General features: G+C 61.0%; 1 protein-coding gene across 9 annotated transcripts in view; it reads left to right on the top strand.

Annotated features, from left to right (window-relative positions):
- Positions 1-13,278, top strand: part of ANO7 (anoctamin 7) — a 29,547-nt gene that overhangs the window by 1,958 nt on the left and 14,311 nt on the right. For 3 of the 9 annotated variants that reach the window (XM_047085479.1, XM_047085477.1, XM_047085486.1), the window contains exons 2-9: positions 732-843; positions 2,123-2,180; positions 6,518-6,657; positions 8,534-8,641; positions 9,209-9,345; positions 10,090-10,147; positions 10,852-10,962; positions 11,793-12,040. In XM_047085479.1, the coding sequence (XP_046941435.1) occupies positions 732-843; positions 2,123-2,180; positions 6,518-6,657; positions 8,534-8,641; positions 9,209-9,345; positions 10,090-10,147; positions 10,852-10,962; positions 11,793-12,040 (972 nt within the window). Of the gene's footprint in view, positions 1-731; positions 844-2,122; positions 2,181-6,517; positions 6,658-8,533; positions 8,642-9,208; positions 9,346-10,089; positions 10,148-10,851; positions 10,963-10,990; positions 12,041-13,278 lie in introns of those variants that run through there. The other 6 variants (XM_047085480.1, XM_047085481.1, XM_047085484.1 and 3 more) reach the window with 4 other exon arrangements.

The following is a 13,278-nucleotide window of genomic DNA, read 5'->3' as shown; positions in this document are numbered from 1 at the left end:
GGACTCCGGGCTGCGGGCTCACACCTCCGCCTCCCCCAGGTTATGTGGCCTAGACGAGCTCTCCCCAAAGCCCCCCGCGGCTTCTCCACCTCAGCCCTCCCCGCCTCCGTGGGCCTGGTGGTGGCCGTCAGTGCCTCACCCGCGCTGGGGCGGATGGCTGGCCCCACTCAAAACCACCCCTTCTGGGCCACAGGGTTCCTCTTGTTCTTTGCCAGCCTGTCAACTGGGAGAGTGGCATCTGTCCTCCCCACGGAGGGGTCCTGAGGCCAGATGGGGAACACACAGGGTCAGCGTGGCCGGGCCAGCCTCCCCAACGGGTCCAGGACCCTCCCCAGCCCCCGCCACTGGGAGGAGCTGAGGCCTCGAGTCTATTAAAGGGTGTCACCCACTCCTCCTGCTGGGCAGCAGAGCTGAGCCCACCCCACTGGGCCTCCTCCGGCCCCCACCACCCCGGGCATTGCTGGGAGGGAGGGAGGCACACGCTGGACAGGTGCACAGACGGACAGCTGCTGGGCCAGGCCCCTGCCCCCTCCCTCCTCCTCCCTGGCCGGCCCCTGGGGAACCTGCCTGTGCTCTCAGGAGGGACAGTGCAGCCTGGCGCCGGCCCCGGCGCCTGCCCCAGCCTGTGCCCTTGCCTGTGAAGTGGGTTCACGTGGGCCGCACAGTGGTATGGGGACCGAGCCTCATGTGCCTGCTCTGCCCCGTCCCCACCCCGGTGCTGTGAGGTGCAGGAGTGGGATGCTGCGGAGACGGTCCCCGGAGGAGGACAGTACCGTCCTGATCGACGTGGCCCCCGAGGCCGAGAAGGACCACACTTACGGGAGCACAGCCCCCACCTCAGAGGTAAACCTCGAGAGGCAGCGTCCTGCGTCCCCTCCCGGGGACCCAGGCCCGCGGTCCGCTGTAGATTTAGGAGGTCTCTCCCTGCCTGGGCCTGAGCCCCCAGCCCCTGGTTGGACTCAAGGACCCTGAAGACAGCGGCTGCAGCCGGAGCCCCGAGCCTGTGGGCAGACGCGGCACCCACAGCCCGCCTCGACGCCCGGACCTCCTGCGCCCTCGAGCTGCCCCAGTGCTCGCGGTCAGGTCACCGCCCAGGTCACCGGTCCTCGGGGATGTGCAGACGACCCGGGGGACGGGCTGGGTGCAGGCTGGGCTCGGGCTGGACCGGGCCGGGACTCAGCAGCGGGAAGGACAGTGAGAGGGAAGCATCGGGCATCAGCAGGTAAACCAGAGACGCTACTGAAAATGCCGTGGAGCGCGCCCCGTCCGCTCAGATGTACACGCAGCGTTGGGGAGCAGCCTGGAAGCAGGCACGCTCCCGACAGCCCTTGCCCCACGGCAGGGTCGAGGACGGCAGCTGTGTCCACGCTGTTTTGTCATCTAAAAACGTAGACTGGGCACATCGAAGGTTATCAGTGCTCGCTCTGGCGGGGGGCCGGGGTGGGGGGCGGGGGGAGGGAGTGGCTTGTGGGTGCGTGTGGCAGCACGTCTGCACGTGAGGATGGTCAGAACTCAGAAGTGACCCTGGAGGAGCCACAGCGGCCCGAGGGCAGACGCGCTTTAGAGTTCAGGTCGGGTCAGCGTTACTGTTAGCGCAGGGTTCAGCGTCAGCGAAGGTTACGTTCTGCTGGGTCCCAGGCTAAGGTTAAGCTTGCGGTCAGTCAAGGTCGATGATTGGGGTAGAGGACGGGGTCTCCTGGGGCTAGTGAGTGTAGATGCCTCTTACCAAGGGCTCTGGTCCCCGGCAACTTCAAGAAACCCAAGCTGATTCCACTCTCTGGGTGCCATGACTGCCTCTGGGCGGTGCACAGAGCACTTCCAGCCCCCGGAGGCCCTCGGTCGCGGGCTCCCCTGGGTCGTGCCCAGGTCACCTACAAGCCTGACCGTTGCCCACAGCCCAGCCAGGTGCTTGGAGGCCCGTGTGGTCTGCGGGAGGCTGGAGGGGACGTGGGGCTGGCCTCTCCAGCTGGACATGCCAGCGCCTGTGAGCCCCTCTGCCCACACTCGGTGGCTGTGTTCTTGCTTGTCCTCCTGTGTCCCAGAGGAGGAGGGTGCGGGGGGGGGGGGGCGCGAAGTGCGGAGCAGTTGTCAGATGCTGCCATCTCTCTTCCTTTCCTTCCAGCAGAGTGGACACCGGGAGGCCGCCGGCAGGGTGGGGAGCCCCTCCAAGCCCCGAGTAGGTGAGCCCCTCCCAGTGTCTGCCAGCTGTGCCCGTGTTGGTCCTGGGGGTGGGGACGCAGACGGGATGCCCACGGGTGGTGGCAGGTCACCGTCCTCAGCAACCAGGCCGCCCCTCCCTCGCCCGGCACTGTCTCCTGAGCCGACTCGGTGCCAGCCGCCGTGCCGGGGGTGCGGGGAGGGCCTCGTGGTGAGCAGAGCACAGCCAGGGAGATGGTAGGGAAGTGGGGGGAGTCCGCCCTGAAGGGGGGTGGGCTGAGAGGCTCTGGAGGGCCGGGGGGGGGGTGGCCCGCCTCTCTCCTGCTCTGGCCTCAAGACAAACGCAGACTGTCTCTTGTAGCCCACACCTTTTCTAACCTCAAAGTCCATTAAGCTCCACTTATCCTCACCCCCCGCCCCCACGGTACCGTCTGCCCTGAGCCCAGAGTGCCAACCACCCCCTGCCTGGGCTCCCTGGTGCCACCTCGCTCTCCCTGCGGCCCAGAAAGTAGACACCGACCAGGACAGCTATTATTAAAAATAATAAAATAAAACAGAAAATAACCAGCATCGGCAAGGATGTGAGGAGATTGGAACCCTGTGCACAGCTGGAGGGAAGGTGAATGTACAGCCGCCGTGGGAAATGGTGTGGTGGTTCCTAAAAATTAAACCAAGAGATACCATGCGCCTGGGGGCCTCGGTGGGTTGAGCAACTGACTCTTGGTTTCAGCTCAGGTCGTGATCTCACAGCTGGTGGGATCGAGCCCCGCGTCGGGCTCTGTGCTGACGGTGCGGAGCCTGCTTGGGATTCTCTCCTCCCTCTCGCTCTGCCCCTCCCCCGCTCATTCTCTCTCTTCTCTCTCTCTCTCAAAAGAAATAGATAAACTTTAATAAAAATTGAAAGAAAAAAAGAAATACCATATAATCCAGCAATCCGACTTCTATGTGTATCCCCGAAAGAATTGATGGCGGGTGTTTTGCTTGTTCCCCTTTTGTGGCTTTTGTGAGGACCGCAGCAACAGTGGCCATTCGTGCACAAGGTTTCACGTGGATGTGCTTGATTTTCTTGGCCATGTACACTTGAGCGGAATCACAAGGTCAGATAGTAACTCAACGTTAAACTTTTTTTAGTGTTTATATATTTGAGAGAGAGAGAGAGAGAGAGCACATGCACGAGCAGGGGAAGGGGCAGAGAGAGAGGGGGATGCAGAATCGGAAGTAGACTCTGGGCTCTGAGCTGTCAGCACAGAGCCCGACGTGGGGCTCGAACCCATGAACTGCGAGATCATGACCTGAGCTGAAGTCGGACGCTCAACCGACTGAGCCACCCAGGCGCTTCAAAGTTGAACATTTTTGGGAAACCACCAAACTATTTTCCAGAGTAACTACCACTTTACAAAGCACAGCAGTTGCGCGACATCCATCCTAACCTGCCTGTTGTCTATCTGTGTGCCGACTGCCCTAGTGAGGATGAAATGGCATCTATCTCATTGTTTTGACTGGAAAGTCCCCAAGGGCTGATGATATTGAGCATCACTTCATGGCCTTATTGGCCGTTTACACACCTTCTTTAGAAAAATGTCTATTCAAAACCATTGCCCATTTTTAAATTGGGCTATTTGTTTTTTTAATGTTGAGTTAGAAAAGTTCTCCCTTGCCAGATATACGGTTTCTAATATTTTCTCCCATTCTGTGGGGTATTTTTCACTTTCCTGGTGATGCTTCTGAAGCATATGTGTTTTTAATTTTGATGAAGTCCAATTTATTAGTATTCTCTCTTATTGCTATGCTTTTGGTGTCATGTCTAAGACATCGTCACCTACACCAGGTCATGAAGATGTACCACTGTTTCCTCATCAGGGCTCTATCATTTTGGTTCTTATACTTAGGTCCACCATCTTTCTCTGGTTATCATAACTGCACTTTGTATATGGTGTGAGGTAAGGGACCAAAATCATTCTTTTCAATCTAGGTATACACTTGTCCCAGCACCATTTGTGGAAAACACTTTTTTTCCTATTGAATTGTAATGTCCCCTTTGTAAAAAATGGATTGACCATAAATATGTGGGTTTTTCAGAATCTCAAATATACCATTCATCTATATGTCTGTCCGTAGACTGGTACCACACTGTCTTGGTTATTCTAGCTTCATAGACAGTTTTGAAGTCAAAAAGTGTGAGCCCGACAGCTTTGTTCTTCTTTTTCAACATCGTTTTGTTCATTCGGGGTCTCCTCTTATTTCCAAATAAATTCAATCTTGTCAATTTCTGCAAAAAAAAAAAAAAAAACCCAATAATAATAAGCCAGCTAGGATTTTGATAAGGATTGTGTTGACTCTGTAGATTAACTCTGGGAGTGCTGCCATCATGATAATATTAATCTTCTGATTCATGCACGTGGAATGTCTTTGCATTTATTTGCTCTTTAATTTGTTTCAACGATATTTGGTGGCTTTCAATGTCTAAATCTTGCACATCTCTTGTTACATGTATTTGTAAGTATTTTGTGTTTGGTGCCGTTCTACACGGAAGTGGTTTTCCTCATTTCATTCTTAGCTGGTTTATTGCTAGTGTATTGAAACCCAGTTGATTTCCATATGTTGATCTTGCATCCTGGAACTTTGCCAAACCTGTTATTAGTTCTACTAGTTTGGGACTTTGGATTTCCTGCATACAAGATTGTGTCGTCTCTACATAGAGACAGTTGCGCTCTCATATTTTCCTGTGTGTTTCCATTTGGGTTCCCTCCCTGCACATCAGCACTTCCGCCCAAGATGATCTTGTGCAGACGGAAGAATTTCCTTCAGTAATTTAGAGCAGGTGTGCTGGAACTAAGTCTCTGATTTGTGCTGTTGCAGAACGTTTTCATGAGCCTTCGTTTCTGAAGGACATTTCCGCGGGATCAGGAATTCTGGCGTGTGGCATCTGTCCCTCAGCAGGTCAAAGATGCCATCCCATTGTCCCTTTGTTCCTGTCGAGAGATCAAGTGTATGTATCACTCTTGTCCCCCTGAAAAACAGTGTGTTCTCTTTACTCTTGCCGCCTGTAAGATTCATCTTTCCTTAGTTTACAGCGGAGGTACGCTGTATCTTGATTTTCCTGAGCGCAGCTGCTTTATCCTGTTTGGGAGTCGCTCTGGAGTCAGTTCTTTCATCAGGTCGGGAAATTCTTGACCGTTTTTCTTCAAAGACTGCTGCTCTCCTACCCTCTCCTGGTCCTCGGCTTGCAGCGCATTGGGCCTTTTGACCGGGACCCCACCCTTCAGGTACCATGTTCCGTTCTTTCCGTCCTTTTTACTCTGAGTCCAGTTGGGACGTTTTCTGTCCTTGCTGAAGGACCGGTCTGTCCTTCGGTCCGCCAGAGCTGTCTTCCGTTGTGTCAGGTGCTGCGGCATGCTGTTCTCGAACGTCTACCTGATTCCTTTTCATAGATCCGAAGTCTCCCTTGAAGTAATCCCACTCTCCAACCATTGCCCGTCCTGGACTCCTTTCTCGGCTTTACCTCCATCACTGTTCCTCCTCTCGGCCCTGTTCTGCGAGTTCCACCATGTGGCTCGTCTCCGGGTCTGTTTCTGCTGATTTTATCAACTCTGCCCCCCTCCGGTGTGCCCCTTAACTCCTGTGGTGGAGTCCTGGCTCCTGGGGTAGGAGCCGGAGTGTCACCTGGAAAGCCAGGGCCCCCACCCGCTGCCCCCATTCTGCCGCCGGAGCCCCAGCGCCGTGCCTCCTCTGGGGTCTCTGCGCGTCGGCAGCTCCGGAGCCACAAGGGCTCTGTCCTCTCTGTCGTCTCCACATGACACCCCTCGGGCCCCAGGCCCCCCTCCGCAGCCCCCAATTCTGACCTCACTCATCGCTCAGCAATGCCTCTTGGGCTCTGTTGCCCCACCCCGCAGTTTAGAAACAGCTCTTAGGGAGAACCCCCAAGTGGGTCTGGGCTCACCCCTGTGCTCCCCTGCTCTCAGATCTCAGAGGCCTTGGCCCTGCGCCCGCGGCTGTCTGGTGCCAGAAGACCAGGGGCTTGCCACATTGTGTCCAGCCTTTGCAGTCTCTGTGGCCGGGAGGAAATCCTGTGATGGCTTACACGTGAAGTCCTTAAAGCCCCCTGTGGGGGGTTGGCACCTACCTGCGGGAGTGGGAGCCACACAGGGATCTCAGGAGCAGGCCCCAGCCCGTCTCCAGCCCGTCCCGCCAGCCGGCGCCCCCGGTGCTCCCAGCCCTGGGCGGGACCAGAGTGAGGGCCCAGAGGGAGACACCCAGGAGCAGGGCGAGTGTCTGAGAGCTCGGGTCCCACTTCCCACTTGGAGCCTGGGTGTCCTGGCCGGAATGCCAGCCCTGCCTCCGTCCCTGTGGTTTCTGGCAGACTTCGTCCTCGTTTGGGAGGAAGACCTGAGGCTGGGTCGGCAGCAGGGTGGCGCCGGCCGGGACGAGACGGACACGCGCGGTGCCTGGAGGGAGACCTTTCTGGATAACCTCCGCGCCGCTGGGCTACACGTGGACCAGGTACTTGGGGTCCGTTCTGGGCACTGCATCCGTTCAGTGATCCACCACCTTCCCGACAAAGCCCGAGGGCGTGGGGTCCAGAGCCCTGGGACGAAGCAAGAGCCCAGTTCCTGCTGGGAGCCCGGCCCCTGTGCCAGCCCCCTGTGCCTATGGGACCCCTAGCACAGGCCGGCCCAGCACCTGCCCCGGTCCCGCCCCACGCTCGCTCGTGGGAGCCAGAGCCCGTCAGACCCACCGGTCTGACCCACCTCCGCTGAACCGTCCCGGTGTCACACTTGTGATGATGACTGTGTGTTTCTAGAACTGAGCAGCTAAAGCAGCCCCTCCCTCACTGTGTCCCCTGTGCCAGTGACCCCACTTAGACCTCTTCCAGCAGTGGCAGGGCACCCTCTCGTCGTCTCGTCCCCGAACCCTGGCTGGGCTCGCTGCACGTGTGTCCTCCGCCCTCTGCCGTCCCCAGGAACGGACTCAGCCATCGGGTGCCCTCTCCCCGCCCAGAGCAAAGCAGCCCCGAATTTCACATTAATCACATTTTCGTGTGTTGCTCGTCATGTTAGCACCAACTTTATGTTGCAAACAGTACGGCTTGGTTTGTTTGAACTTGATGGAACGGACTCGGGCTCGGTGTAACCCCTCCTGACACCATGCTTGTGAGCTACACCCATGTACTCGCTGTGGGGCTGCTGCCCTTGCCCAGAGAACCCCCGCGTGAATGTGCCCCCACTTACCTCTCCGTTCCTGTGGGAGGACGTGTCGGATTTGCTGACCTTCCCCACCCCTGAGGCCCCTCCAGAGGGCTGTAGCTGGTGGCAGACATACCCACAGTGGGATGGCGGGGGGACAAGAGCAACACCCTCCCCCCTTTGAGTTTGGGTCCACCTGACAGTCGGTGAGTGGGGATGAAAGGTGTCCCCCCCCCCCCTTATCTTGGAGAAAGCTTTGGCTCACGGGTGTGGCCACATGAGATTGCAAAACCTTTTCCCAGAATGGGCGGTCTTACCTTCTAGTGGGGGTCACAGGAGAACAGCCACAGGGGACAGCAGTGGGCGGCTGCCCCACCACGGTGACTGACGTGCCCCGAGTCTTCAGTCTAGGTGGCAGCTCCCGGCGCACAGCACAGCCAGCCGGTCGCCCGAAGCACCCATCCCGCCCCGGGCGTGTCTGCTCCAGTGGGCCCTGGGCGGGGGCTGGCCATTGGCATTCAGGGAACCCTAAAGGCTGTGACGCAGGGCAGGCTGAGAGCACCTGAACTAGGCAAGGTTCTGGAAACCAGGCCCCAGACCGTGTGCACCGGACCGGGGTGCCCCAAGTTCCCTCTCAGAGACCCAAGAGGGCCTGCGACGTGTCTCCACATGTGCGCACGCATATGACAGTCACGCGCATGCACTAAACACGTGTGCACACATGTGCACGCATAACATAGAGGCCCAGCGGCCCGTCAAAGGACAAGACCATCGTTCAGTCTCTGCAAACCAAAAGCTGACTCTATTGCCTGCTGACATCAGGAGAGTGGGGCGGGTCAGCCACAGTCTCTGGACGAGGCAGGCTTTGGGGAAGGGTGTGTTTGGTCCTGCCAGTTCCCAAGGGGCGTGGCTGGCGCAGGCTGGGTGCCGTGTCCCTCCGTGGCCGCTGGGCTGGTGGCTGAATGGGGGCGGTCACTGCCCGGTCAGCTTTCGGAGGCACATTCAACAGGCAAGTTGTCATTTATGGAACAGACTTAAAACCGGTGCTGGTTACTTGTTACCATGGCTACAGAAGCATCTGTCTTTCCCAGGAGTGTAAGTGGACACACGTGCACGCACTCCAAGCGTGCACACACACACACGCGTAGGTGCACACGCCCCTCAGGCTCTCATGGAGCCCTTGGTCTCTGCAGCGTGCTGTCCAGGGTGAGAACGGAGCAGTGCACTACGTCCTCCTCAGGGCCCCCTGGGCCGTGCTCTGCTACTACGCCGAGGACCTGCGTCTGAAGCTGCCCCTGCAGGTGCCCGGGTGTGCCCGGGGCGGGGGGAGGGGGTCCTCCGCAAGCGAAGGTCACTCACGATTGCGCCCTCATACCACGGCCGATACCAACACCCCTGGAGGCTCCCGCTCGGTGTCCGCGAGGGTCCCTCCCACCCGCATCACTGTGCCCCAAGAAGCCTTGGTGGGCAGAGAGGGTCGAGGTACCGGGCTCGGGGGGTAGGGAGTGTGCATAGGAGCCAAGGCTCTGAACTGGCCGCCTGGACTCCTCCAGGCCCAGACCCCAGAGCCCCCCCCCAACCAGAAACCACCCACTGGGGACAAGCCCCAGCCTGGGGGACACGGGGCGAGGGGCAGCACTTTCCAGGTGACCTCCGGATGATATGCCTGGGGGCTGCTCCCGCTGCCCACCATGGCCCAAGGCCCAGAGAGCGCCGGGGGCTGGCCCGGTCGATCCGCGCAGGCTCCAGAGCCAGGGGAGGGCGGGCAGGCTCCCTCTGCCCACTTTCTAAACCCACGCACCCCCACCCCACACGTGGTGCCCGCCTCTGCGTCCGAATCCGCTCAGGAGTGCAACCGTGCCCTCCAGGAGCTGCCCAACCAGGCCTCCAACTGGTCGGCGGGCCTGCTGGCGTGGCTGGGGCTCCCCAACATCCTGCTGGAGGACGTGCCCGACGTGCCCCCTGAGTATTACTCCTGCCCGTTCAAAGTGAGCAAGCTGTCAAGGTGAGACAAACGTCCCCCAAACCCGCTGGGCGCTTAGGTCCGTTTCCCTCTCAGCTGTTGGTCTGTGGTGGGTGGGCAGGTCCCTGCTCTGCACGGTCTTCAGGGCTCAGGCTCCTTGCTTCTGAGGCAGAGACAGGGGGCGCTGTCTCGGCTCGGGAGGCGCTGTCCGCATGCATGGGACAGCCCAGCCGCACGGCCACCCCAGCCACGGAAGAGGGGAGTGTCCAGGGGCGGTGGGGACCCCTGTCGGTGACCAGCACCGAAGCTTCGCAGGTGGTCTTCCTGCCCGTGCCGAGCTCCCCTCCTTTCGGGGGGAAGCCAGCAGTTCTGGGGCTTCCCAGGATTCCGCGGGCCCAGGGAGGGCCCCTGGCCGATCGTCCATCCGCACAGGCCACCACCAGGCACCACCCACGAGGCCATTGACCCCCTGCTTAGAGTCTCAGGGGGAGTGTGGAAGGCTACGGGGCTCCTTGGTGAGCCTGGTGCTCCCACACGGGCTGTCGGGGGGTGCTTCCGTGCTGTCCGGGGACCCGGCTGTGACCTCCTGCCCCCAGACTGGAAAAGGCAAAGCAGGAGTTGATTGTGCTCCCAGGTTAGGGGTTGTCTTCCCAGCTGCGGGATGAGGCTGTGCGTGTGCGCCCGTGTGCACCATGTGTACTCGTGTGTGTCCCGTGTCATGTGCCCGTGTGTGCTCTCCTGCGTGTGCGCAGGTTCTCAAGTTCTGCCCTTTTCCCGCGCCCTCAGGTTCCTCGGGAGTGACGACCAAGAAAACTTCTTTACCAGCACCGAGCGGCACCAGATTGTGAGTGTGTGGCTGTGGGCCTCAGACCTCCCGGCCCCGAGCCGGGAACAGAGGGGAGCCGAGCCGTGGACGCAGGAAGACTGTCCCGTGACCGGGGCTACCCCCCACCTCACGGCACGGCGGGGGCCCCGCTCGGCACGCCTCGGGGCCCCCAGGACCCTGAACGGACGCCACAACTGTGGCTTGCGGGGCAGACGGCCAGAGGCACCAGGCCCGGGGGAGGGGGGGTGGTGGTGTGGGTCCTGCTGGCTGGTGAGGAGGGGCCGAGGGCCAGAGCACCGGCACAGCCACAGCACCCCCGACAGAGGCCCTCCAGGAGGCCTGTTCCGGTGGCCTGTGGTGGGGAAGACGCCACGACAGGCCTGCCCCGCGAGTCCCCCGCTGACCACCAAAGAGCAGGAGGCCGTGTGGGCTGCCCGGGGGCCAGGGGCGGTGCCCACCCCTGACACAGGCACCCGGGTGGAGGCTGTGACCCTGAGTTGGGGCCTGGGTTCAGATCCAGACTGGACTCCTGTGACTGTGGCCAAAGTAAAGTGGGGCGTCGGGGACGGTGGTATGTGGGAGCCAGCCACGTGCGGAAGGGCTGGACCCACAAAGTCTCGTCACTGCTTGTCGGCAGAGGGCTCGGCCGGGGATCAGCGGGCCGGGCTGGTCCTGCCTGCTGGCACGTGACAGGTAACCGGCACTGTTCCCACCACCCCTAGCTGTTTGCGATCCTGGCCAAGACCCCGTATGGCCACGAGAAGAAAGGCCTGTGCGGGATCGACCAGCTGCTGGCGGAGGGTGTCTTTAGCGCGGCCTTCCCCCTGCATGATGTGAGACCAGGGGCTTGATGGGGTGGGGTGGGGCCCTGGCCTGGGCATTAGGGTGGGTTCCTGGTTGAGGAGGACCGCCGGGTCTGGCCGTCCACCTCCGGGCATGTGGGGCAGCGGCCCCCTCTGTGCTAGGCAGCTGTGGTCAGACGGGCGGCCCAGGCCACGCTTGCCACGCGACAGGGCCACACGAGGGCCTGTCTGAGGCTGCGGTGGCCAGATGCCACCCTCCTTGCCATGTGACAGGCCCAGTAGCCCTCCCTCCCTGGACAGCTTCGGTCTTGGGGAAGACGGGGAGGTCTTCTGTGCCCCTCTCGAAGCCAGGTAAACTAGGGCGGTAGCAGGGAGTGGCACCTGTTGGCCTGACCAGGGTCCTGGCAAAATGTCCACCGTGTAGGTCTGGAAGCTGTTTTCCGCCCGGCCCCCTGCGCAGTACCCACCACGAGTCCTCAGAGCTGCACAAAGAGGGTGGGGCCTGCAGGGCTAGGGCAGGCCGGTACCCACAGCTGTGTGACCGTGGGGACTGTCCCTCCTCCCCAGACGCTGCCTAGGGGTACATAAGGCAACAGGCGGGATGGCGAGTGCCGCCTGGCTCTGGGAGGCACTGCTTTTCCACAGGCACAGCCCGCCCCACTTGCCCTGTGGTTGCTGTGGGCTGCACATCTCTGGGTGGCAGGAGCCCCTACCCAGACATGCCTCCTGGTGTCTTCCAGACCCTTCCCTGCCCTGGCCCCAGGCCCCAGGAGCCCTGGCTGAGGGGCTCAACGCAGATAGCCCTTCCTCAGAGGCCTTCCTGGCCCCTCGCCCCCCCCCACCCCTCTTTCCTTCCTCAGGCAGCCCTCCTGAGCCCCACACCTACGACAGTGCCCGGTCGGCCAGCCTGGGTCTCCCCACCCGACAGCTTCTTGTCCACAGGGCCCGTTCAGGACACCCCCAGAGGGCCCTCAGGCCCCGGGCCTCACCCAAAGGCAGGTTCTGTTCCGGTACTGGGCTCGCTGGAGCCAGTGGAACAAGTACCAGCCTCTGGACCACGTGCGCAGATACTTCGGGGAGAAGGTGGCCTTCTACTTCGCCTGGCTTGGTGAGTCCTGCCCCCCCGGGGAGAGCCACCTCCCCCTGGAGGAAACCCCCTCCTGGGGAAACCCTTCCCGATCCCCAGCCTTACCTGCCCAGCGACCACCAGCCCCAGTACTATTCCTGTGGCTCTTCTGGGCCCTGACACCCCAGCAAGGGACTAGGAACACCCCTCCGCAGGTAGGGCCCTCCTGACTCCGCCCCCAGTGTCCCCAGCCCACCAGATGCGGCCCACGAGGCCCTGGGCCGCTCCAGGAGCTCCCGACCAGCTGAGGTCACCCCTGCCTGGGGTCCAGGGCCAGCCACCCTCTTCTCACCTGCAGGCAGACTGGCACCTTTGGAACGACCTTCTTCCCTGGGCAGCCCGGGGTCCTCGGCCCCCTCACAGGCTCACCCCCATGAGCATGGCCCTCTCCCCACTGTTCTGTGCCCCAAAACTTCTGAAGTCCTTTCTCATCCCTAAACACAGTACCCGTGCCCTCCAGCCCCGGGCACGGGCAGCCCTTCAGTCGTGCATGCATGCATCTGTTCAGGCCTCAAGCCACGCTGGGGATGCTGTGCAGCACGCAGGGACTCTGCTCTCATGGAAGGCACCAGCCATGGGTGACACAGAAGGAGAGGCCACCCACAGCCTCTGTGGCCCCAGAGAGGGCTGGGAGGGTGGAAGGGTGCACCGGGCCCAGGCATGCAGCCCAAGGCATAGCATGTGTGCGAGGACCCCAAGGGGGCCGGGGGGAGCGGGGTCCATGGGACAGCAAAGCCAGGTTGGAGGGCCGCAGACGGCACGAGGACAGGGTCTTCATCTGGGTTCCAGACAGGCCGGCCTTCTACGGAAGTCCCTCTGCCCATGCAGGATGGGGCTGGAGGCAGACCCATGGGAGACGGTGGGGTGACCGCTTGAGGGATTGGGGGTAACAGGAATCTGGCCACAGTGGGTGGGCTGAGGCAGAGGGAAGCATCCAGAATGGACCGCCATCGGTCTCCCAGGGTGGAGTGCAGTGAGCGGTGTGCTTCCCACGATGGGGCCGTCCATCCCAGGCATGGTGCTTAGAGACCAATTGGACTCGGGAAAGGGGTGTCCAGGAGGTGTCGCCACACTGGGCTGGGGCTCTGGGGGAGTCAAGTGCCGAGGCCAGGAGCAGGGGGCTCTGCTCAGAGCTGCCAGCAGAAGGTCTGACTCTGCTGGCGGAGCATGGGTTCCCCGGGGACAAGTGTGGCTGTGCAGACCCCACCCACTGCTTCGCT

Source organism: Lynx rufus, unplaced genomic scaffold (assembly GCF_022079265.1).
Source record: "Lynx rufus isolate CCGP_SWC_20201006 ecotype Redwood Valley unplaced genomic scaffold, mLynRuf1.p SCAF_2, whole genome shotgun sequence".
In the NCBI taxonomy this organism is placed as follows: Eukaryota; Metazoa; Chordata; class Mammalia; order Carnivora; family Felidae; genus Lynx; species Lynx rufus.
This window is presented reverse-complemented; position numbering and strand designations above follow the sequence as displayed.